The following is a 27,659-nucleotide window of genomic DNA, read 5'->3' on the forward strand; positions in this document are numbered from 1 at the left end:
TTGGCCGTGTCTGCGGCTGGGAAGCTGGATGTGGGTACGTGTCCTGGTCACTGCACTAGCGCCTCCTCTGGTCGGTCGGGGCGCCTGTTCAGGGGGGAGGGGGAACCGGGAGGGAATAGCGTGATCCTCCCACACGCTACGTCCCCCTGGTGAAACTCCTCACTGTCAGGTGAAAAGAAGCGGCTGGTGACTCCACGTGTATCGGAGGAGGCATGTGGTAGTCTGCAGCCCTCCCCGGATCGGCAGAGGGGGGTGGAGCGGCGACCGGGACGGCTCGGAAGAGTGGGGTAGTTGGATGGCTACAACTGGGGAGAAAAAGGGGAGGGGGGGATCCACAAAAAGAAAAGAAACAAACGGGGGGAAAAGCAACAGCAAGAACATCTATATTTCGAAAAATATTATTTAAAAAGAATCATCGATAGCACATTCTCCTTGTTGTATTTTTTTTTTGTATCATGTTGACAAGTCCAGGAAAGACTATCAGAACATAGCTGGAAAGAAACACACATTTTTCAACATCATCTTGTAGCTACAGTCGGTAACGAATCGATAGAAAAATATAGTCCTCATCCTTTTTTTTCCTGCGTTGTAAAGAAATTCGTGTCATGACATTTCATGGGAGCGAACGCCTCCGCATTAGAAATTGCAAAGATTTGATCGCCCCCCCCCATCATGTCCTCTTCTATCACCTCACAGTCTTTATCTCTGCCAGTGTGTTTTCTTTTTTTTTTAATTCTAAAAAAAGCACCAGGAGAATGTCCTGCACAATAAACAGCATTCTTAACCTGAAAGATTTACACCTTTTTTTCCCCTTCAAACTCAGCCTCTGCAGGTTTGCTCCCTTTGGTTTCTGCCCGTAGAGTCTGTCCAAGTGTCTGTCCACAGGCAATCAAAGATCTCCCTCTTTGTCTCCTGTCTAGCGCCCTCTCTCTGTTAGTGGGGATTGATCTGGCACAACAGCAACACTAAATACACTCAAATGTTCACCTCCCTTGTTATTAATGTTATTTATCTTTTTTTCCCCCCTGTCTTGGGACTTGTGACCCATCAGCGCTACCTGCTCATCACTCATTATATTGCACCACCAGCGACACCACGACAGGCGGGTTGATATCAGATGACGGGCCTTCAGTGGCGTTGTAGGTGGCCTCCGCTGGAGTGTCCAGCTGGGGCACCGTGGTGGCCGGTTGGCCCAGGGAGGCTACCATGAAGGGGAAGTTGTTGTCATTGGTACGGCGGGCACCGTTGCCATTGCCGCCACGGATGACCTTGGTGGCGACCTTAGAGGAGCTCTTCAAGCTGGAGCCTCGCTGGGGTGTCTTGCAGCGCAGCAGGGCTAGGAAACATCTGTAGAACTGAGGCGAGCAACACACGCAAACACACACACACACACATGTGCGCGCACACACAAACACATGCACACACACACTCTCAAACACACAAGATATGTAAAATTAAATTTGTTATTTCACAGATAAAAGCCAACCATGGAGGAAAGCACTGCTGTCATCTGATGTTAGAACTGGTTCAGAAAAAAACAAAAACAAAAAACAAAAACCCCCCCCAAAAAAACGGTAACTCCCATCTTAATGGTAGGCACCAACTGTCCTACAGCCTAAGAAACATGAAGCTCATCCTTCTGTCTGTCAGAAGGAACATTAATTAACTATATAATTTGCCCTCTTTCACCCCCTGTGCCTCTCTCTCTCCCCTCTCTTTCTGTTTTCCCTTTCTGATCTGCTGGGTAATTGCAAATAATTATGACTGATTGGACCCCCACCCCTATATTAAAACATCCCTCCCTGACGCCCATTTGGTTTGTGCTATTCAATCACTGGGGTTGTTGCGTCGTCCGCCTTTTCATGTGTAACAATATGAGAGCCTCTAATTATTTGTCAGCTTCCCAGATGATGTTGAATGTTCTCAAATTGCATTCTCGATCACACGTGAGGACCATTACTGACTTTCCAGCTAGGCGTCTAATTAACTAACGAGGCCCCATCAGGAGCGACTTGTTAGGTATATAAAGCAAAGGGGACGTCTCCCTGCCACTCTCGCCCTCTCAGTTAATACTAACAATATGATTTTAAGCAAGAATATAAAAAATGCAATTTCTATTCCTCTAAAGCACTTTTATTTTTGCATAAATTAGACTAATTCCAAATCCGAGTCTGGATTCATGTTACCTTCTAATAATAAGCAACATCACCCTAGTGACGGGGAGGACGTTGCCTTTTGACATTTTTTTAAATTTTTTTTAGAAGTTTTAGGGGAAAATTCTTGTATAAACTACCACAAACATTTCAACTAGTTGAAAGGATATCACATGGGAACACATCAAGATGCTCTCTGAAAGGAAAGGGCAGGTGATGCCTCTGAGGTGTAGAAGAAAAGCGAGTGTACGCCGGGAGTCGGGGCAGAATGAATAGTGAATGGACGACCACGTATGTTTTTCTCTCCTAGAAACCGGTCTGGAAGTCCCCAGGTTCTGATCACATGCAGATCTTACTGTTTCCCTTCAAGCCCTACACAACTCCGAGTTCCTCAGTTGCCCGGCTCAAAGTTACGGTATCTAATCTTGTTGCTAGACAGATAGACAGATGCTGAATAATTGACAACTCCTGGAGCAAGTTGAAAGCATAACAATGCATTGAAGGCATTTGGCTGGTGTTTAAAATTCCAGGCATACCCACACATACGTGGGCACACATACATGCTCATACGTACATACAAACACAGACTCACACACACACACACACACACACACACACACACACACACACACAAACCCAGTGGAAGGCAATGTCACTGTTCAAACAAAGAGCACAGTTTAGATTTTTACTTAATCCCTTCTCCCCAAATACCTGTCAGTGTGGACTCTGAAGATGCCTCCCTTGAGTAAACGTAGTGTACTTAGTATACGCCTTGAGTTTCATGTATACTTATAGTCTACTACATTTTCTCAAATGATGCAAGAGACGATGAATCCCGAGTCCTTTCGACTGTCTGTCAGAGTCTTTATAAGGGAAATCAAACCCACTTTCAAGTACTTCTGACAACTGACTGGCGAAGTCTAATTCCGCGAGACAGACAGAGAGAGAGAGAGAGAGAGAGAGAGAGAGAGAGAGAGAGAGAGAGAGAGAGAGAGAGAGAGAGAGAGAGAGAGAGAGAGAGAGAGAGAGAGAGAGAGAGAGAGAGAGATCAAAATACGAGTTCATTATATATGGCTCATTCCCGCTTCCGTTTTTCCAATGAGTCTGTGAAAGGTTGTCATTTTCAGGTGTTCAAATCAGCTGTTTAATCAACGCTACACTGGTGAAACATGTTTTACATTGTTCTCTCTCGAGAAAGCAGACTTCAGGCTGATAACTCTTAGGACTTAAAATCTCACATCACCTGGAAAACATAGATAGATAGATAGATAGATAGATAGATAGATAGATAGATAGATAGATAGATAGATAGATAGATAGATAGATAGATAGATAGATAGATAGATAGATAGATAGATAGATAGATAGATAGATAGATAGATAGATAGATAGATAGATAGATAGATAGATAGATAGATAGATAGATAGATAGATAGATGGGAGAGAGAGAGATGAATTGGTGATGAATGAGACTAATGAGATGGCGAGGGATAGAGAGAGAGAGAGAGAGAGAGAGAGAGAGAGAGATTGTTGTTACAAGTCATACATATCAACTACTATATGTCAGCGTGTCCAGAGCCTGTGAGGTCATCCAGGAGTCAAGTTCAAGGGGAGGTGTAAGTCAACACTCCTCTGTGGCACTAATGTTCACCCCCTCTTCACCCGGACAACACACTGTGAGCAGTAAGCTCTATGGTAGGTCTAGATGACGACTGGAGATGGAAGGCAGGCGGAGGGAAAGACAGACTCAGAGAGAGAAAGAGAGAGACAAGATGAATGGCAGAAGATGAAGCTGGCTAAGACGCCGAGGCATCAAGACTAAGGTCAGGGTAAAGGTGGGGGGGAGTGACAGATAAATGGATGGAGGATGACAGATAGATGGAGGGAGAGAAACACTGACTTAGTACTATAGCGAGAGAGGTTAGAGATGGTACTGGGAGGGTCATCTCAGACCAGTCAGATCTGGTTCTGGTGATGCTTCCCGGATCTGGGCTGATGGTTTATGGGTAGATGATGACAACGGGGGGGGTCAAATGTCACGCATCAACCCAAACAATGGGGGATTCACCCAGCCTCTACAGGGGTGGCTGACTGCTCGGGTTCAGTATGTTTCTTTTTATTTCTTTGGGACTGTACACATGAGAATATCATCTAGCTGCATTTTGTTCATGTTGGTTTTGAAAAGGGCGACAACACTTTCTGTGTTTTTTTGGGGGGGGTAGGTGATTGCATAATGGTTGCATAATGCGGAATAAAGATATCTTATTTTCAAATCAGCCATTATGTTTGTCCAGACTATAAAGATGCCATTATGAGCAGGGACGATTTGTTGAACTTACCTACGAGACTCTGAAATTCAACTTTTAGGTCATAACAGGTTTATCAACAGTAGACTTGAGCACACTGAGGGTTCTACGTGCCCTGGTGGTCATTTGTTGAAGGTAAACATGAAAGTGAAGATAACCATTAAAGGGGTAGTTCATTGTTTTACTACTTTTTTTTCCCTGTGGGCCTTTCCCAAACCGCTCCCTACCCACCACCACTTCGCCAGTGACTGTCACGCCAAATCAAGTCACACTCGCAGCTGTGGAGGACATCTCCAATTAAAGGGAAGTATAAAGAAACAATTGATAACTATGGGACACCCTCACCATGGCGTCCACTTGAGGCAGGACCTAAGCATTGCCGTGGTTCCCAGTGAATACATAGCACTCTTTCATGTGTCCTTGCTTTTCATAGATGCTGCCCGAGTATCTATGAAAAGCAACATTATGTAGTGGAAGGAAATACCCGTGAGCTTTACTTTTTTTTAACTGCAATCATTTTTGTGTACATAAGCACTATTTCATGAAAATGATTGTGGGGGCTCAACTAGAAGAAAAAACATGATATTGCATATAGCTTTGTGTATAAAATACTCTTCTGCACACCAAAACTCCTAACCAAAGATGAATATAGTTTTGAACATTATTGATATTCAATGCACACACGTTGCAGTTGACAGCTAGCACGCTGACATTTATCAAATTTTATGCAAAACTGGGAGGCGTGAGTGGCCTACGGCTTTGGTCATGTATTTCGTAAAGCCGCTGAGTTTAATTCCCTCGTCATGTGTTTGGTTTATCCTATTTGAGAGCTGGTAATACAACCAATCTTATTCAATTTTCAACAGATATTTGGCTACTTTAACAATCTCTTTTTGATTTAACTAAGCCTATTTATGTTCTGTGTTGTTTCAGTTTTCATTTGATCTTATTTCAAGTTTTAGTTTTGGTTTTTTTTTGGAGGTGGAGCTGGGGGGAAAAACACTCAACCTCCTCAGCATCCACAGAGCTGGTGCCTATTTTTATGCATTTTGCAGAAAAAATGCAATTATTCAAATGCCAAAGCTTACTCCTGCAGTCAGTGGCAAATCCAATAAATCATAATGGGGAGTGAATGCTATACAATGGGATCATCAAAGGTGTGTCCTGTTTGTCACACCTCAGAAATAATAACCACACAATGTGACTGATTGCAGGTGTCATTTAACTTCATGCCCAACAATGACAACTGACATAGTTTCCAAAGTTTTGGAGTAAGCCAAAGTTGACTAAATGTGATGACATAAGCACACTTTGCAAAGAGGATTTTTACACAGAAAGAGACCTTGGCCATTACATTGTCAGAATGACCATTACTTACTCCCACTACTTACTCCCACTTATTCCCATGCATCACCACAACACTAACCATCTATTATAATGTCAGCTAGGGGATTAAAAAAAATCATATGTATGTATTCTACAGATAAAAGAAAAATAGCAACTCTGCTCTTCTGCACTGTTCCCTCCATTCAACAGAGTACCACTTACATTAAGCGGTGGTCATGTTTGATAAGTCGGCATTGATGCAGACTCACTGATGGAGATGTTTGACAGGCCACTTCCCCTCTGTCCTCTGTGGTTTGGGATGCCCTTCAACACGGCGGAGACCTCACATGAATGTGTAAATGGAGGGGTTGTCATGGCCTCTCCCGGTTCTGGCCTCTCCAGCCCTGGTTCCCATGTCTCATGTCTAGCCCTGCTCTGACACCATCCCGGTCCCAAGCCCTGTCCAGTTTTCCTCGGTTACCCAGTTTTCCCCACTGCTGATGTTAATTTTCCAATTATGTCTCCATGTATTGAAGCTCTGCTTCTTTGTTTGTTAGTTGTCTGGGAGTGTCGTCATCTGTCACTGTGTTCCTGTTACCCTTCTGGTTTCCTAGCATTAAACCTTTTGTTGTACTTGTTTCTGCATCTGTGTTTGGGTCCTCCATTCCTACACCTCTGTTGTGACAGGGGTAGTGTGTTGGGGGATGGATTGGGATAATCCCGATGAATCCTGATTACATCGAGTTAAATCAAGAAGCATTTAATTGGAAACATTTGATGATATTTTTAATGATCGCTCCATAAGACGCATGTCTGTTTTAGTCCATCATAGAAGAAATAACTCCTTCTGCATATTACTGAGAAACAGCTCAAAACTAAAACCTCATTTTGGGGATTTTGCATGTACTTGTAAAAACACTGGTAAGAGAAATTGTTAACGCAAGACTAATGAGTAAAAAGTATTAATGATTGGCTTCAGAAGGTGCATTATCGTCCCTCTTTTGAGAGGAGCTGCAAACAATCCCGGTAGACATTCAGCAATGGCGCTAAGCTAGGCTGAACCCACCTTCTCTAGTACCTTTAAAGTGTATGCACAAACACAAGAAAAGTATGCAAGAGTTTGTCTGATTCTAATTAGGACACAGTAAAAACTCTGGAAACCGAACCATCCCTTTAAAGACGGAAATTGATGTCAATAATACAATAAAGCAAAAAACAAACCAAAAATTTGTCTTTAACAAAGCAAACTTGTGTTCCAAGATTAATTCTCAGGTTCCTTGACTTAATCGGTTGAGATGTAAAAATGAGTTTTTGGCACATTCTGTGTGAGTCTGTGTGATTTTATTTGTGCGCACATTTAAAACTGCAACAGCCTTCTTTACCTCTCCCAAGTTTATACATCATGGCTGTGCATATGGGCAACTAGCTGAAGTGCTATTTAATTACTTGCATGGACAAGTACATCGACTTTACACATTTCCCCAATGCACTAGCCGTGTGAATTGTCAAACAGGCGTTCAACTTCTGAACGTTGTTAGCAAAGCAGACCCCAATCCAGTCCTTTTAACTGATTTCTTCTCTTCCTCGTCTGCATGTATTGGCTATAGGCTATGATGCTAAGGCGAAACAAAATTAAGATGTCCAGCTCCCCTTGAGTTCACTCACAGAGATTAATTAAACCAGAGCTGTAGTTGACCTTTTTTTTTTACGCATAGTTTTTCAGTTTTCCACCCTCATCTTCTTTTTATGACTTTTAAATCTTCTTATGGTTACACAATTTGTCATTGTGAAGCTGAAGAAATTTACAAAACTAGCAACTTTGTTTCTTGCTATGCTTTGAGTAGTCTAGAAGGGAATATGAATATAAGAAACACCTAGGGGATGGAGAGGATATTGGAATAGTTTTTACACAAGAATGTTTACACATATATTTACACACATGCGCGCACACACACGCACGCACACACACACACACAGTCTGGTTTCACTATACTTGTGTGGACCCCTCATTGACTACATTCATTTCTCAGCCCTTAAACCTAACCTTAACCACACAAACTACATGCCTAACCCTAACCCTTACCCTAACCTTAACCTAACCCTAAAACCAAGTCCTAACCCTAAAGTAGACCCTATTCCTTGTGAGGACTTCTGAAAGGTCCACACGAGGTAGGTGCTGTCAGGTTTTGCTATCCTAATGAGGACATTTGGCCCACACAAGGATAGCTAAACATGTACACACACACACACACGTATATATATATATATATATATATATATATATATATATATATATATATATATATATATATATATAATATCTAGTGCATGAAACAGGCTTGTACTGTCTCATAAAGAATTTACTTGACTCACTGGATTATATATACACTACCGTTCAAAAGTTTGGGATCACCCAAACAATTTTGTGTTTTCCATGAAAAGTCACACTTATTCACCACCATATGTTGTGAAATGAATAGAAAATAGAGTCAAGACATTGACAAGGTTAGAAATAATGATTTGTATTTGAAATAAGATTTTTTTTACATCAAACTTTGCTTTCGTCAAAGAATCCTCCATTTGCAGCAATTACAGCATTGCAGACCTTTGGCATTCTAGCTGTTAATTTGTTGAGGTAATCTGGAGAAATTGCACCCCACGCTTCCAGAAGCAGCTCCCACAAGTTGGATTGGTTGGATGGGCACTTCTTTGAGCAGATTGAGTTTCTGGAGCATCACATTTGTGGGGTCAATTAAACGCTCAAAATGGCCAGAAAAAGAGAACTTTCATCTGAAACTCGACAGTCTATTCTTGTTCTTAGAAATGAAGGCTATTCCATGCGAGAAATTGCTAAGAAATTGAAGATTTCCTACACCGGTGTGTACTACTCCCTTCAGAGGACAGCACAAACAGGCTCTAACAGGTACTATTTAATGAAGATGCCAGTTGGGGACCTGTGAGGCGTCTGTTTCTCAAACTAGAGACTCTAATGTACTTATCTTCTTGCTCAGTTGTGCAACGCGGCCTCCCACTTCTTTTTCTACTCTGGTTAGAGCCTGTTTGTGCTGTCCTCTGAAGGGAGTAGTACACACCGGTGTAGGAAATCTTCAATTTCTTAGCAATTTCTCGCATGGAATAGCCTTCATTTCTAAGAACAAGAATAGACTGTCGAGTTTCAGATGAAAGTTCTCTTTTTCTGGCCATTTTGAGCGTTTAATTGACCCCACAAATGTGATGCTCCAGAAACTCAATCTGCTCAAAGAAGTGCCCATCCAACCAATCCAACTTGTGGGAGCTGCTTCTGGAAGCGTGGGGTGCAATTTCTCCAGATTACCTCAACAAATTAACAGCTAGAATGCCAAAGGTCTGCAATGCTGTAATTGCTGCAAATGGAGGATTCTTTGACGAAAGCAAAGCTTGATGTAAAAAAAATCTTATTTCAAATACAAATCATTATTTCTAACCTTGTCAATGTCTTGACTCTATTTTCTATTCATTTCACAACATATGGTGGTGAATAAGTGTGACTTTTCATGGAAAACACAAAATTGTTTGGGTGATCCCAAACTTTTGAACGGTAGTGTATATTAAGATAGATGTAGGAAAAATTTTAATTCATAGCAGTACAAGCCTGTTTCATGCATCACGCACTCATCAGCTGCCAACTTTATATATATATATATATATACACACACACCTCATTAGTTGAGCACTTACAACACCATTGACGGTTTTGGAAAAAAATTCTATATATATATTAACATTTAACCACCATGCACACATGACAAGTCATTCCTGCAGTGCACCTGGACACAGCACCCGTCACTGAATGGAACTCTACATCTTTGCTGCCACTGACATTCTCCATCTCGATCACTGTAGTGTATAAAACACACACTTTCACTCACAGCCTCTAGCATTCCTGTCAGGATTACTCCCAGACTGAATATTAAATATCTGTTCTGTGTTCTGTACTGTCATCAGAATTAATATCAATCCCTCTCTGTCCCGCTGTCTCCATGCCTCCTAAATTTGCACTGAAGTCAAACTGCCTTAATAATCCCAATGCACTTAAATCCATTTGGGATTCCTTCATAGAAGGTTACTCCAGCCACATAAACTAGATCACCCAACTATCATTTTGCAGGCGGACCCTGATATCTTAATGTTAACTGAAACTTGGCTAAAGAAGACTATCAGTGACTCTGATGTATCTCTGAACTGTTTCAATCTGTACAGGATGGACAGATTTGGAAGGGGATGTAGGGTAGCAATTTACCTAAAATCCTGGTTCCCAGGCAGTACTACATGCTGCTACTATTCCAAGATGTTTTGAATTTTTAGCTTTAAAAATCAACATAAGGCCTAATGAGTCAATCACTGTAGTGCGTGTGTATATATCCCCATCCACAGATCCCTCCGCCATAGATAAATGGGCTCAACTAATTTCTCAGTACTGTAACTCAAGAGTTGCAAATCTTGGGTGACCTCAACATAAATTGGTTAACTTTTGTGTCCGACCAACTGAAAGATGTGTGCAATAACCTTAATTAAACACAATTAATTATTGATCCTACAAGGCCAAATCTGAAAGATCACACAAAATCGACCGTGATAGATTGAATCCTCTTCAATAGATGATAAAGTTGCTGTTTCTGGTGTATTTGACCTGGGCATCAACGATCATTGCCCGTCAGCTTGTGTTAGAAACACAAAACTGAAAAGAACACAATCTGGAGTAGTCCCTAAGAGAAATTTTAAAACTTATAACAAACAAGCCTCTTTAATTTACCTATTTTATAGTGATATTCACCATACTTCTTTTATTACGGAAATTGAACTTGCTCTGGATTACGTCAGGAAGTTTTTCCTCTCCATTGTCAACAAACACGCACCTTTGAAAAAACTTAGAATAAAAGATAGACTAAGCCCTTGGTTTCCTCGTGACTTATCAGCTCTCTAAGGAAAAGAATGATTCAGATTCTGATTCAGACAACTTTATTTATCCCAGAAGGGCAATTCAATTTCACAGTCTACCCAGACCATACAACCTCACAGACAAGTGGCAATCAGCAGTATGTCAGAGACAACAGATAGATCGGTACATGGGCAAGAGATGCACACTGTCACCCTTGTGTGGCCATGCATGCATATTCACACGAGGACCAGGTGAAGGACAAAAATTCACATAAGTTAAAAGAATTGAATAAATAAATAAACAAATGAAGCATCCTAAGATGCATTACATGTTACATTCCACCACTACATTCAGTGAACGCATAGGCCCACAAGCCATGCAAAAAACAGACAAAAGTATAAATCAACTATTGTGGTTTAAAACAAACTAAAGCATGAAACCTGTTCACTAGCCAGATGTACAGGGGATGAAATCCACTGGCCGTCATTTAGACGTCTAAGAGAGAGGTGTATAGCTGCGGTTAGGGCTGCCAAGTCAACATATTATTTGGACTAAATTACAAACTCCTATTTGGACCCGGCCAAATTCTGGAAGGCAGTCAAAAAGAACAAAGCTTCTACTCCTCTTCCCCCAAGTCTCAAATTTGATGGTTGCTTAGTTTCAGGACCGAATGATGTCTGTTCAGCTTTTAATAAACGTTTTGTTGCTACTGCCCACTTATTTGAGGATAGACCTATAGGGACTCCTTCCACAATTAATGACTGTGTGTATTAATTAGCCCAGTGTCCCAGTTCTCTATTCAGCCTTTCCCCATTAATCTTGTTCTGGAAGCACTGCTGGTCATCAATATCAGGAAGTCAGTTGGTAAGGATAATTTGGATCCCTTTTTCTTAAGATTATCTGCACCTGTTATCAAGGAACACATCACAAATATATTCAACCTTCCTATCTCATCAGGCATAGTTCCCAGTGTTTGGAAACCACCAGATGTGGTCCTTATGCACAGAGGTGGAGATAGTAACAATCTTAATAACTATTAGCCAATTTCAAAATTGTCCCATCTCTCAAAAATCCTGAAATCATTAGTGAACAATCAGATGAAATCATTCCTCTCAGAACATTCTATCCTCACAGCAATCTGGTTTTAGCTTAATCACAGCACCACCTCAGCAGTCACATGATTTGATTAAACGATTTGATTACCAGTTTAGATAGCAGGAACAATTGTGCCGCAGTATTCATATGTTTAGCGAAAGCATTTGGTACAGTTGACTATTCTCTGCTTACAGAAAGATTGCTCATATTCCATTGCCTACCAACACAGGGATTGGCGGGTCAAATCCCCGTGTTACCTCTGTCTTGGTCGGGCATCCTTACAGACACAATTGGCCGTGTCTGTGGGTGGGAAGCCGGATGTGGGTATGTGTCCTGGTTGCTGCACTAGCGACTCCTCTGGTTGGTCAGGGTGCCTGTTAAGGGGGGAGGGGGAACTGGGGGGAATAGCGTGATCCTCCCACACACTACAACCCCCTGGTGAAACTCCTTACTGTCAGGTGAAAAGAAACAGCTGGTGACTCACTCCACGTGTATTGGAGGAGGCATGTGGTAGTCTACAACCCTCCCTGGATTGGCAGAGGGGTTGAGCAGCGACCGGGATGGCTCGGAAGAGTGGGGTGATTGGCCAAGTGTAATTGAGGAGAAAAGGGGGGAAAAGAAAAGAAAGAAAAGAAAAGATTGTTCATTACTGTCTTTGATGGGGACACTTACAGCTGGTTCAAGAATTACTTATGTGACAAATGTCAGTGTGTGAGGATGGGGGGAGTCCAGTTACAATGGGCATGCTGCAGGGATCCATTCTGGGCCATGTCCTGTTCACCATTTATATCAATGAAATGGTCTTTACCCTGCATGGTTGCCAAAATCTTCTTTTTTTTTACTCAGTGTATTTTTATTGAGTTTTTCATATATATAGTGTACAGACACTGCAGAGATGAACCAAACAGACTGAATGGACAACAAAATAGATAAATTAATCAAAATAAAACAAGCAAACAAACAACAACACCATCAAAACAAAAGAGCAAAAAAAAAAAACAGGAAAAAAAACGCCAATATTTGCATGTCCAAAGAAATACCCGTTTTCCAGAAATAAGAGGCATAGTTAAACGTTCCACATAAGAAATAAAAGGCTGCCAAACTACATAAAATTTCACAGTGGATCCCTGCAGTGTGTTTCTCATTTTTTTTTCTATTTTGAGAAAATGCATGACCTCACAAATCCACCTGCCAAAGTAGGGAGCGCTGTCACTCTTCCAATTCAAAAGAATGAGATACCTTGCCAAAAGGGCTGAGTAGGCCATGATATTTAACTGTGATTTGTCAGGGTAAGATCCTCTAATGGCACACCAAAAAGTGCAAGAAAAGGGCATGGTTCAATTATCTGACATGTGATATCTGCAGTTAGGTTGGGACATGACCAAAATGTGTGATAAAGGCTGGCAGGAAATTGCTTGCATCTGTCACAGGTAGGACTAACCCCAGTGAAATTTTTTTAAAGCTTGACCTTAGACATATGGAGCCAGTGTACAATCTTAAATTGAATAAGGCCATGCCTTGCAAAAATAGATGAAAAGTGAATAATTTTAAGTATTTTAGACATCTGATCATTCGACATTTTTCTAAATAATTTTCCCAGCTTTCCTTTATCACTGCAAGTGTAGAGTCTTCCATACCAAATATATAGCTGTGTAAAGCCTGGATATTATTCCCTTAACCTCTGGTTTGGTTTCTAGGATTAAATCAAGAGATGTTTTTGCTGGCAGAAGATGAAATCGAGTAAACTGTCTTCGTATGAAGTGTCTAACTTGTAAATAACGGGATAAATTATGTGCTGATAGAGCGAACTCATTCTTAATTTGATCAGATGACATAAAAATGTATACTATATACAACAGCCTAATGCTCATAACTCCCTTTTTGTACTACCAATCAAATGCACTGTCTATGAGGGAGGCTGGGAACAGATGGATGGCTGCAATTAGGCCATAATTAGACATGGAGACTAATCCATAGTGTTTTCTAAATTGAGACCATATTTTCAAGGAGTATAAAACCACATGGTTCTGACAAGCCTGGGATGTGTGCAAAGGAAGTGATGAACACAAAAGGGAGGAAAGTGAAATATGGGTGCAAGAAATAAATTCGATTGGTAATCAAGCAGGAATGTCAGAGGTGGATGTATCATGTAACCAATACGATACGCTTTTGATATTTGCCGCATAGTAATATATTTGAACATTTGGTAAAGCCATTCCACCATGCAGCTTTGGCCTTTGTAAAAATATTTTTTTGGATCCGAGCTGTTTTATTATTCCAAATAAATTATTAAATAAGGCTGTCAAGCTTTTTAAAGAAGGCCTTTGAGAGGAAGTATGGAATGAACCAAAATAAATTTAAGAACTTTGGAAGAATGTTTATTTTAATTGTATTAATTCATCTGGCTAGTGATACGGGCATAGTGGACCAGTGAATAAGATTCTGTCAGGTATGATCCAGGAGTGGAGTAAAATTGGCCCTTGGCAGTCGAGAGCACAGATATACCAAGCTAACTCAACATATCATTTGTAATTTTAAATGGAAGAGAATGAAAAGAAATTTGGCTGACAGAAGTTGAAATCGGTAAGAGCTCACTTTTATCAAGGATGAGACTGATAATCTATCAAATTCTTTAAGAGTGTTGAGGATATGCGGGGTAGATGACAGAGGATCAGATACATAGAGAAGGGACTTGTCTGCATATAATTAGATTTTTATGTTCCCGATTTGGTCTAAAACTCCCCTTAATATATGTACAGTGCCAAATTGAGGTTGCCAGTGGCTCCATAACCAATGCAACAAGCAATGAGGATAGTGGGCACCCCTATCTTGTCCCACACTGGAGAGGAAAGTATGAAGAGTATGTATCATTTATTCTAACTGATGCCAAAGGTCAGGTATATAACAATATGACCCAGGAAATAAAAGTGTCACCGAAGCCAAACCGCTGGAGAAAATAAAACAAGTAGCATTATTCCACATGATCAAAGGCATTCTCAGCATCCAAGGACAGCAGTACCTCTGGATGCTGTGACGAAGATGAAGTGTATAGGATGTTAAATAAGCACCTGACATTAAAAAAGAAAATGTGTATTTTTTATAAAGCCTGTTTGGTCTGAGGAAATAATAGTGGGCAAAATAGAGTCCAGGCGGTGAGCCAGCACTTCAGCCAGTATCTTAATGTCAACGTTAAGGAGACTTATTGGATAGTAAGAGGAGCAGTTAAGAGGATCCTTACCTGTTTTTCAAAAGTAGGGATATTGACACCTGACTGAGGGTTGGAGGGAGGTTTGATGAGTCCAAGCTATGGTCATATACAGCTTTAAGTGAGGGACTCAGTTTTGGGGGAATTATCTTTAAATTCTGAAGGAAAACCATCTTGATCTGGACATTTGTCACTTTGCATACATGTAATAGTATATATTTTTAATAGTATTATATTTTTAAGGTAATAGGATTAACTAGGGATTCTCTAGAGTCTTCATTCACATTATGCATTTCTAGACTTTCAAAATTGTATCCATTAGATCCAGTTGGATGTTCAGATGTATATAATTTAGAATAAAAGTCATGTAACTGTTCAGTAATATCCAAAGAGTCCATTAGTAAACCTGTCTCTGAGTTAATTTGGTCAATGACATGAGTGGCAAATGTATATGTCTCAGACTATGTGCAAGGGCTCTACTTGGCTTCTCTTCCTGTTCATAAGATACTATGTGTTTAGCCTTAAGAAGACCACATTCTGCTTTCCCAGTTGAAAGCATGTTGAGCTCTGCCTGATGCATCATCTGTTCTCTATCTGCATCTGAGATAATCTTCAATAGTTGTATTTTTCTGGCTATCTGTGATTTATGGACACAGGCATTATAGGAGATAATCTGATCCCTCAGATAGGCTTTAAAGATCTCCCAAAGTAGAGACGGGGAGGTTTCACTATTTGAGTTAGTTTTCAAAAAATATGTCTATATTTGTATTAATGAATATAATGCAAGACTCATCAGAAAGGAGGAGTGGGTTAAGTCTCCAGTGGGCTTTACTGGGCCTACAGTTAGGGAAGGCCAATTCCAGTGTTAAAGAGGCATGGTCAGAAATCCCTGTACTATTACAGTACATGACTGTACTAAATGAAGTAAGGTTTTGTCCAAGAAAAAAATAATCTATGCGTGAAAAAGTATGGTGGATGGGTGAAAAAAAAATCTCTCTTAGTTGGGTATAGGGATTGCCATGGGTCAGACATCGCACATGACTCTGGAAAACTCTTTTTATACATTCAGATGTTTCTGATTTAGTAGTCATTCTATTAGAAGATTTATCCAATAAAGGGTTAATCACACAGTTAAAATCCCCAGATAAGATCAGCTGGTGGGTGTCTAAGTGTGGAATAGATAACAAAAATGTGTTCATGAATTGAAAGTCCTCCCAGTTTGGGGCATAAACACAGGCAAGTATCACAGGTGTGTTATGGAGCCTTCCAACAACAATAACAAAGGGTCCATTAGCATCTGAAATTGCTTCAGATGCTGCAAGTGGTATTGAATTGAAAATCAAAAATCACCAACACCTGGCCTTACTCTGAAAGCGTGAATAAAATACCTGTCCAACCCAACCCACTTCAGACTAATATAGCCTGAACTGTGCATGTGCATCTCAGTGAGGCTATATCCGTTTTCAAATGATTAAGGTGGGCAAGTACCCTTGTCCATTTAATATGATGATTTAGTCCCTTCACATTCCGATTAGTAAATATAGTTGACAGTGTATTCCCACTTGAAGGTGTCCCTGGGTCAGCCATAAATGTCTAAATAAATGTTATTTAGCGGACATAACATTATATCTATCAATTTCATGATCAAGTGGAACCTGTAACTCTGGCTAACACAACATAAAAAGAAAATACAAGTGGATTGAGCAAAACAGAAAAAAACAAAATACAACATTCAACAACAAAATATACTTACCCCCCCCCCCGCCCGCCCTCCAGTACTCCCCCAAAAGAAGCACATAAACCCTGGGGCAGGAAACACAACTTCACTAGCTTGGGTCTCTAGCTTAAATTTTACCATCCCATAGCTCAGCAGATCGAAATAGTAAAAAATATGAATAAACAATGCAAAATACCATGTACTATAACATAGCATGGTAGTATAGTAAACATAGGCACTATAATGATTTTCTCCCCTTTTTTCCTCCTGTCTGTAAATGACACATAGCAGTAGGACCTACCCTGTGGCATGTAAATAGCAAGGTAGTGCAAAAAGATTGGGCACTATTATGACAAATGTAGCAGAGAAGGAGAGAGAAAAAATGGTGATACTGAATAAGACTGTGTAACATATTGTATATTGTTAGACCAGATAGAAAACTATAGTAATAAGAATTGTAGGCAGGCCTTTATAATACAGCAAAAAAAAGGGGGGGGTGAAATGCCCTTAGCCCATAAGAATATATTGTTAGAAAGTAGCTTCCAACATACAAGCATTTGGCTCTACCTACTGGATGCCACTACACACAGACCACACTTACGAAAATAAAGCCTCCAAATACTCAACAGTTGTGAAACAGCAGGCAAATAACGGTCATTTTTCCGTCTATTTAGATGTCAAATCCAGACGAATTTTCAATAAGATTAAACGGGCTTTGTCAAATTTTAGTTGATGTCAGGCACATGTTAGGGCATTGCCCTACTAATTAGAGGTTTAGATTAGGCTCTTGCCATGGTTTGAATAGCCATTACCTGATCATGGGCACAAAAATGGCAAAATGTCCTCCTGTACTTAGGACATGGTCAGCTCAAGATGCTCAAAGGATTTTTCCTCACCCCCAAACGTGATCTGGAGTTTACTTGGAAAGCAGATGGCAAATTTGATGTCTGGGATGTCTTTCAGAAGCCACTTCACATCTGTAAGGGCAGCGCTCTTCTTGGCTACCTCTGGTGCGAAATCGGGAAGATGTTTGCCCTCAGTGGAAAGGTGCTTCTTCTGACTTGAGAGAGGGAGACTGCCATCCTTGACGTCTCCATGATCCACTTGGATTATGAATGGCTTGGGTTTCTTTCCTTTGGGTTTTTGTGTCAGTGAACAATGTCTGCGGTCTTAACATGGAGTGTCCTTGAGGTCTAATATCTCCTTCAGCACAGTTGTGCAAAACTGCCATGGGTTGCTTCCTTCTTTGTCTTCCTCAATTCCAACTAAGCAGATGTTTTGGTGACAGCTACAGCCCTCCAAGTCCAAACATTTTTCTGTCAAACTACAACCTCTGACTGCAAGTGTTCTACTGTAGTTTCCAGGGCCATGACTGATGAGCTCTATTTTGTAGAAGAATGCTCTAGGTTATCAATACCCTTGGTATGTTGTGAGCTAGCAGACTATAGAGAATTAACGGTAGTGTGTAGCTCTTGATGGATGGAGGCTATTTTGTTATGGAGAGCGGCTGTTTGAGTGTCCATCTTCATGCTCAACACTTCAATTGCCATCATAATTTTCTTCATAGAACTCGAGGAAATTGCATCAATTTGGTTAGGTGTCTCTTTGCTAGCAATAGCTGGAGTTGGGGGTTGGGGTTGCTGGAGTCTATTACTGTTGTTGTTATAACAACAATGGTAATAACATATAATTATAAAATGCTTTTCATTAAAAAAATTGCTGTTTAGTGAGGCAGTACACATGCATTGGTGCTGTTCTTGCTATTTTGCAGTTGCCGTGGTGATTTTATGTGCCCCCTCATGAGAATCAAATGCCCGTCTTATTGATTTGCTCTATCGCCGGGTCTGGTTGAATGAATACATTTTCTGTTCAATTCTTATTTTCTTCAGTGTCCTCTTGTCAATAGGAGTGGCGGGTTCAGACAGTTCAATCTACAGGTTAAAGTTTGTTTTTTTTGCTCAAATAAAACTTTAAAAATATTTGCCAAGAATTTTTCAGACATTGAAATCTACTGAAATAATTCCATTATTGATTGAGCTAACTATTATTTATTTGTCTGTTTTATTTCATAAGTCAGTCCACTTCTTAATGAGCAATCTGGACTGGGCTGAATTGTAGCCATGTTATATACAGGAAAAGACCGAAGATTAACAGTTTTATGTGTGTGTGTGTGTGTGTGTGTGTGAGAGAGAGAGAGAGACAAGAAATTCAAATGATCAAGTCGTTTAGTGAAAAGCAGCATGATACTGGATTTTTGTGCATGTATGTGGGTGTGTTTGTCTCGGTTAGGTATCTTGCATATATATATCAGCACGGATACAGCAAAAAAGATTTTAATAAATAGCTGCTATGCATTAAAATATTTTTTTCCTGTATCCGTGTTGATATTTTGCTCCTCATTAGTCGAGCACTCAACACCATTGACGGTTTCAGAAAAAAACGCTATATATATATATATATATATATATATATATATATACATACACACACACACACATACCTAAATCATTAATTTTATGGTATATTTCTCTGGACCCCAACTCTCCAGTACAGAGTCCAGTACTTTTCGGCTGACTTGTCAAACCTGCCTGGCAACAAGGCAGCCAGTAAAATTCAGCTTGCTGACAATTGATTGCACAGTATAGTTAATTGAGGGCTTGAAATAATGCACTCTTGAGTGCTAAAGTGGACGTTTATTCAGATTGAGGGCAGCAGGGGTGGTATGATGATTAGGGAGACTATCATTCAATTGGGGGTCTGGGTTCAAACTCACATAGCAATAAATGTCTGCCCTACTAGACACCAAATCCCCACCTGATCCGTGCCAACTGTTCTGTAGCTGACCGAAGGCTCTGACGCCCCTGTAGAGGGGGACCAGTGGAAAAGGAAACATTTCCCCTTTAGAGATGCTGAATGATGAACAGATTGATTAATAATAGATCAATAATAGATTAATAGAAGGGTAGTATAACTAATTGTATATAGTGCATAGATAGATAGATAGATAGATAGATAGATAGATAGATAGATAGATAGATAGATAGATAGATAGATAGATAGATAGATAGATAGATAGATAGATAGATAGATAGATAGATAGATAGATAGATAGATAGATAGATAGATAGGTAGATAGACAGATAGATAGACAGATAGATAGATAGATAGATAGATAGATAGATAGATAGATAGATAGATAGATAGATAGATAGATAGATAGATAGATAGATAGATAGATAGATAGATAGATAGATAGATAGATAGATAGATAGATAGATAGATAGATAGATAGATAGATAGATAGATAGATAGATAGATAGATAGATAGATAGATAGATAGATAGATAGTAACTACACAATCTTCTTTAAATAGTTATAACAGCTGTACTTTTCTGTGAGGTAAGATTTAAAAACAGTTTATGGGTAAGCAAAAGTGTTTTAAAGAGTTATTTTTTCACCTTTTTTAACATCTTAAATATTTTCTGAAGCAGTTTTGTTGTCACTTTTGCGAGCTTTGAGACACTTTTGCGAGCTTTGTCAACTCAGCAGCCCTTAAACTCCGCCTGAATGTGCTGAGACGTGCAGAAAGCAAATACACATCCAGACCAAACTTACCCATAGTGCTACCTGCACCCTGTTCCAGAAGCTTCCTCCTTCAGCTGTTGACGGGACAGAACACACCAGCCGCTACTTGTATCTGTACAGCATTTTTAGTCTTCAACTCGCCTCAACTCACAGTTTCCATAGTAACGGGCTGGGAGGAATTGAAGACTGAAAATGACATACAGGACATTCTCTCACCGTCTCCCTCCCCTTTCTTCTCCTTGATCTCTCTAGCTGAAGAAGACGATGCTGAGTGGGTTAAAAAGTCCCTGAAAGGTCAAGTTAGTTGTGGCAGTGATGGGGTGTGAGTAGGATAGAGGTATGAGATTGAAACTGACAGGATGGGAATGGATGCTCTCGCTCTTCCACCATGTCAGATGGGGCAGCATCTGAAATGGTTTTGTGGTTTGTGTTAATGTTCATCTTCACGGGGATACCCCGACGCCATCACTACGAGGGAAGTCACAACTGCTAAGCAAAGTATTTCACTCAGATGGTTTTGGAGACCAATGTGATGATACCTTCATACCTTCTCTTATATTTTTTCCCCCTTATAGTATATGAGATCTGCTTGACAAAATCTGAGGTAAATTTTAAATCTTTACACAGCATTTTGTGCTCCAGTTAACAGGATGAAAAGATTATATGGGAGAATATATGCACAGAGCTATTTGTCTCGGTGGGATTTGCTAGAAAATACTTTGATTTTTGTTGAAAACAACCAGACAATTATCATTATGATGTTTTCTTGATGTTCTCTTTCACTTAAAATATTAACTATGATTTAGGGAAAAAAAACACAATAAATATCGTTTTTTTTATAAATTTGTCATTGTCTTGACACAGGCACTTGACAAGGATCTCTGGGGCGGACACGCACTTAGCCAAAACAACTTCATCTGAGTTCATTTCCAAAACATTGTACAGAAAAGTCATTTCATAGAATAACAATTATACAAGGTTGATTTAGTATCTCTCAAGTTATACAAGTAATTCAGCTGAGTGTCATGACTTTGTCAATAATGGACATAGGTTACCTTATCTCCTTCAGGAAGTACTGTAATATCTTCACATTTTGTGCTTTTGTAAGAGGTGACAAACAAAACTTTTTAGTCTGTTTCATGTCCTCTGTTGAAAAGAAACGACAATTAGACATCATGATTATGAGGGGCGTCTGGGTAGTGTAGCGGTCTATTCCGTTGCCTACCAACATGGGGATCCCGATTCGAATCCCTGTGTTACCTCTGGCTTGGTTGGGCCTCCCTACATACACAATTGTCTGTGTCTACAGGTGGGAAGCCGGATGTGGGTGGATATGTATCCTGGTCGCTGCAGTAGCGCCTCCTCTGGTTGGTCGGGGCACTTGTTGGGGGGGGGGGGACTGGAGGAAATAGTGTGATCCTCCCATGCACTATGTCCCCCTGGTGAAACTCCCCATTGTCAAGTGAAAAGAAGCGGCTGGCGACTCCACATGTATCGGAGGAGACATGTGGTAGGTAGTCTGCAGCCCTCCCCGGATCGGCAGAGGGGGTGGAGCAGCAAACCGGGACTCCTCGCAAGAGTGGGGTAATTGGCCGGATACAATTGGCGAGAAAAAAGGGGGCAAAAAAAAATCATGATTATCTAAAAAGCAAACACATTAGCAAGAAAGCTGGACATTAGTCTAAGAGAGAAATAACGTGGCACTTCACCTGAGTATCTTTTAAACTGTCTGGCAGAAAAGAATGCATCTAAATGATGCTGCCAAGCAATTTATACCTGTTGAAGGGAGAACTTTGGAAAAGGCAATCAGCAAGAGAAGGCTATAATGTTCTCTTCTCGCCTTACATCTTTTAAAACTTGTTTTGTTTTGTTTTTTGTTATTTTTATTTGTTTTGAAGGACAGGGCTCCAGACTAACTTTTTCCATTGGTTGCACTGGTGCACCTCACTTTTTCATTTAGGGGCGCCAGCACATAATTTAGGTGCACCCACAAATTTTCACCGCACCTTTTGGCGCCGCAATAACACTTTTTAGGTGTTACCTTTTTTTGTCAGTTCCCATACACGTTGGCAATTTCTTGACACATTATACAGACTAGAAGAGTGCACTCAGTAGCATGCAGATGTCTGCCAGGCGTATCTCCCCTTCTCCGGTGCTCGGATTTAAGGCGAAAAAGCAGCTGGGGAGTTATCACTCACTTGCAGTATAAAATAGGTTTTTCAAAGGTTTCGAATTGGCGCAACTACGAGAGGTCCTTGATCATACAGTCTCAACTGCACAAACATGATTAGGCTGACAGGCCCAGTAGTATGTGAGATCAGCAGAGGACAGGTACACGCAGCTACAGACAGAAAAAGCAGTGGTTGTTCTATCATTATAAGAGGCTGTTAGGCGGGCGTCTGGGTAGCGTGGCAGTCTATTCCATTGCCTACCAACACAGGGATCGCTGGTTCAAATCCCCGTGTTACCTCCGCCTTGGTCGGGCGTCCCTACAGACACAGTTGGCCGTGTCTGCGGGTGGGAAGCCAGATGTAGTTATGTGTCCTGGTTGCTGCACTAGCGCCTCCTCTGGTCAGTCAGGGCGCCTGTCGGGGGGGCTGGGGGGGTAGCGTGATCCTCCCATGCGCTACGTCCCCCTGGCGAAACTCCTCACTGTCAGGTGAAAAGAAGCGGCTGGTGACTCCACATGTATCGGAGGAGGTATGTGGTAGTCTGCAGCCCTCCCCGGATCGGTAGAGCAGGTGGAGCAGAGACTGGGACGGCCCAGAAGAGTGGGGTGATTGGCCAAGTACAATTGGTGAGAAAAAAGGGGGAACATTAAAAAAAAACGGAAAAAAACAGAGGAGGCACTAGTGCAGCGACCAGGACACATAGCCAAATCCGGCTACCCACCCCGACCCGGCCAATTGTGTCTGTAGGGACACCCAACCAAGCCAGAGGTAACACGGGGATTCAATCTGGCGATCCCCATGTCGGTAGGCAATGGAATAGACTGCCTCGCTACCCGGATGCCCAAGTCACCCAAATTGACGCGAAAAAAAACAATATTCGCGGAAAATCAAGTTGCTTGCATCCCTGATGTAAGATTAGCTGGGGACACACACACGCGACCAAATACACAATTCCCTCTAGGCTACTGCCTGGCAGAGATAATGATTGTAAACAGGAATAAAGGTGCATTTTTATTGACAAAACGAGCAAAGGAGCATTTCTTTGTCATGAAAAAATATCAATATTTCTCTTCATTTTGAATTACATGTATCTTTCACGGTTATGATGTCGCTGGAGGAAAAGTACAGGATGCGGTCTCACACGTACACATATGCCTTAATTTTTCCCCACCCACATTCCGCGAAGACCCACCATAACCCCTCTCTGATTGGCGAGGAGTGAGATGGTTTGGGTAAGATTATCAGGGTCAGAGCCAATCAGAGGCAGAGTAGTGTGTGTGTGTGTGTGTGTGTGTGTGTGTGTGTGTGTGTGTGTGTGTGTGTGTGTGTGTGTGTGTGTGTGTGAGTTCCTCAACTCTAGCTACTCCTGCAGATCCTGGCATACCAAATTCATATTTATACAAGGAGTCACTGATAGTCCCTGTTATTACAGCTTTTGAGACTATCTCTCTTGACACTTTAACTAAGCTCACGTCAGCTCTAAAGCTACCACTTGCCTTCTTGACCCGTTACCAGCAATACTTTTTAAAGACATCTGGCCTTTCCTGGGACCTACAGTGCTGGACATTTTTAATTTATCACTTACTACTGGCATTGTTCCCAGCAGTTTTAAGACAGCTGTGGTCAAATCTCTACTTAAGAAACCACACCTCGATCCAAGGTATCTTGATAACTGTTGGCCATTCTCTAATCTTCCATTCTTTTCTAAAGTAATAGAGAGAGTTGTTTATCAACAACTTTCAACTCATATAGAAGAAAACTACCTATATGGACCTTTTCAATCAGCTTTCAGGGCCTGTCACTCCACTGAAACTGCTCTGACGAGAGTGGTGAACAATCCTCTACTTGTTATGGACTCTGATTCTACCTCTGTGCTTCTACTACTGGACCTCAGTGCAGCCTTTGACACCAATTATCACTTTATACTATTAGATAGAATAAATTGTAATTTTGATGTCTCTAGTTTAGCTCTCTCTTGGCTTAAGTCCTTCTTAGCTGGAAGAGAACATTGTGTCTGCTATAATAATACTATATAGAAATTCTCTGATTTTAAATATGGTGTACTTCAGGGCTCAGTTCTTGGCCCTCTACTTTTCTCTCTTTATATTTCACCTCTTGGCCAAATCATACGCAGTCATTGAATAAATTTCCATTGTTATGTGGATGAAACTCAGCTGTATGTGCCTATAAGGGCTGATGATCGTACTCAAATGGCTAACTTAGAAGGCTGCTTGGCTGTTGTGAAAAATTAGATGTCACTAGATTTCCTGCTTTTAAATTCAGATAAGACTGAGATGGTGGTTGTTGGCCATGCTAGACACAGACAGCAATTTGATCAAGTAAAAATAATAATCTTGGTGTTATGTTTGATCCCAGTCTTTCCTTTGATAAGTATGTTAAAGAAATCACCAAGACCGCCTTTTTTCAATTACATAACATAGCTAAAATTTGGTCTTTCCTGTACATGGCTGAAGAAGAGACTCTAATACATGCATTTGTTTCATCCAGACTTGATTACTGTAATGTTCTGTTTAAGGTCTGCCTAGTGCTAGTGCCAAAACTCTTTAGATGGTTCAAAATGTTGTAGCTAGAATCCTAACTCATACTAGGAAATTTGACCATATTACACCAATTCTTGCCTGCCTTCATTGGCTTCCTATCCATGTTAGAGCAGACTTCAAGGTGCTTCTGCTGACTTATAAAATCCTAAATTGGCTTGCCCCATCATACGTGTCTGATCTCCTCTAAACCGTATATTGCATCTCGAGCTCCCCACTCTCAAAATACAGGGCTCCTGTGTGTACCCAAAGTTAAGAAGAAGTCAGCTGGTGGCAAGGCCTTTTCCTATCGGGCCCTGTTCTTGTGAAATAACCTGCCTGCTGCCATCAGACAATCAGAGTGTGTTGAGTCATTTAAATCCAAACTTAAAACTCATCTTTTAGCCTTAACTGACAAGTAGTTGCCTTTAAATTGAGTACTTCGCGATCTGTACTGCATGGCAGTTAGGTTTCTGTGTCAATAAATTTACCAAGCACTGGTCTGCCGACAAGTAGAGTATAGAGTATTGACTATTGCAAACTATTCTCTCCTCTCACATGTCTTTTCTCTCTCTCTGAATGATGTCTTCTCCTTTCTCTTCTCCCATGTATGTGAATGGTGTGATGCGAATCTCCCCCGTGTGCATGTGCAGTCTGTCCTCCTCCCAGGTCTCCATGGTGATGGTGGTCACCACCTGAACACTGCTCGGCATCCTTCTCATCACTTTTTCTTTTTATATGTCTTATAAATCCATATAATTTTGTTATCCTGTTTCAATGTTACATCCTTCCCTCACTCTGATTTGTGACCAATGTTTTTTCTTGTCTCCTCTCCTGTGTATGTGAATGGCGTGATGTGAGTCTCCCCTGTGTGCGTGTGTAGTCTGTCCTGCTGCCAGGTCTACATGGTGATGGTGGCCACGTGACTCAGGTCCTAGGCTGTTTCGGTGGCATCTGGACACTGCTTGGCATCCTCCTCATCATATTCTTCATATATCTTACCGTTCCATTATAATTATGTTATTCTCTTTAAATGTTGTATTCTGTAAATTGTGTTTTATTCTGTACATACAACATCCATTGCAAGTCTGTTCATTTTGGACGAGAGATCCCTCCTCTTTTGCCCTCCCTGCAGTTTCTTCCTATTTTTTCTCCATGCTTAAGGTTTTTTTAAGAGTGTTGTTACTTATCTGATGCGAGGGTCTAAGGACAGGATGTTGCATTTCTGTAAAGCCCCCTGAGAAAAATTTGTAATTTGTGTATTAGGCTATACAAGTAAAACTGACTTGACTAGGATTCCATAGGATGTCTTCGCAGAATGTGGATTGGAAAAAGAATAATGCTACACAGACACACACACAGACACACACACACACAGACACACACACACACACACACACACACACACACACACACACACACACACACACACACACAGACACAGACACACACACACACACACACACACACACACACACACACAGACCTGCTAAATTTCAGGCACATCAGTGCAACCAACGAAATATTTAGTCGCACTTGAAGGACTTTGTTTGTATGTGCAACCCTGGAGCCCTGAAAGATGATCAAATTTAAGTTCAAACTCATTTGATGTGAAATCATTTCACAACCATTCCAAACTGTATCACACTACTTGAACTGTAGCCATTTGTAAAAGATTGAATTTCAAAGTGAGCTAAGTTTTGATATTTGTTCTTCGTAGTGCTGCAGTGCTCTCTACTTTCTTAATGCTTTGGAACCAATGGGTGATGATTCTATTGTATTAGACCCCACGACCAGTCATTTGAAAGACAAAAACATGTAATTCAAATCTAATCTTGCTCTGGAGGGCTCTCTTGGTTTAGCCACAGATGCTTGTTTTTACCTACACATTACTGCATTTCTCAATGATGTGATTGCTAGTGGCGAAAAGTCTTTTTTTTATGTAAGTGATATTTCATTTCATGAAATTAAACATTTACTCAAGGAAAATCCTAATTTCATCTTTAAGACATTACATTAGTCATCTATCTAGAGCACTGCTTTAAAAATGAAGCCCTCCCCAAGAGACCTTCTCAAGTCAGATTAGTCCTTCCAGTTGGTGCCATTGATTACACTGTCAGACATGATCGGCATTCCTCGCTGAGGAGCAAAGTTCTGATAAATTGGGCCCCGGACAGAAAGTGGACGGTGTAGTTTAAGAGGCTAAAATGAAAGGGTGACTCGGCTGTTACATGATACATCCAAACAGCAATGGATTATTATAGCACTAATTATTTTGACAACGGTTTTGTTGCAGAAAACCAACATATGGCTTTGTCCCAAAGCCATATGTTGGTTTTCTGCAACAAAACCGTTGTCAAAATAATTAGTGCCATAATTAAATGACCTGAGGGAGGGACCTGAGGGAGGATATATGGCTTTGTCCCAAAGCCATATACTGTAATATATTAAAGTTAGTGGCTATGGATTTATTGAAAGAAGAATGAAAAACTGCACTGAAGTCTTTTGACAGAGTTGAATATGTTTTCAATCTTCATTTACAAGAGTTGCTTTATAATCTAGCTCTATTGATGGCTGAAGAAAATGGCATGACATGAGGGTCAACGAAATTTAAGAATGTGCAAAACTTAAAGCTATGGCCTCACA

General features: G+C 40.7%; 1 protein-coding gene across 1 annotated transcript in view; it reads right to left on the bottom strand.

Moving 5' to 3' along the window:
• Positions 1-1,064: 1,064 nt before the first annotated feature.
• LOC130124366 (vertebrate ancient opsin-like) overlaps positions 1,065-27,659 on the bottom strand; it is a 134,899-nt gene continuing 108,304 nt past the window's right edge. Inside the window, exon 4 of the mRNA XM_056293823.1 lies at positions 1,065-1,355. Within this exon, the coding sequence (XP_056149798.1) occupies positions 1,065-1,355 (291 nt within the window). The remainder of the gene's footprint in view (positions 1,356-27,659) is intronic.

This window comes from Lampris incognitus, chromosome 14 (genome assembly GCF_029633865.1).
Source record: "Lampris incognitus isolate fLamInc1 chromosome 14, fLamInc1.hap2, whole genome shotgun sequence".
NCBI lineage: Eukaryota > Metazoa > Chordata > Actinopteri > Lampriformes > Lampridae > Lampris > Lampris incognitus.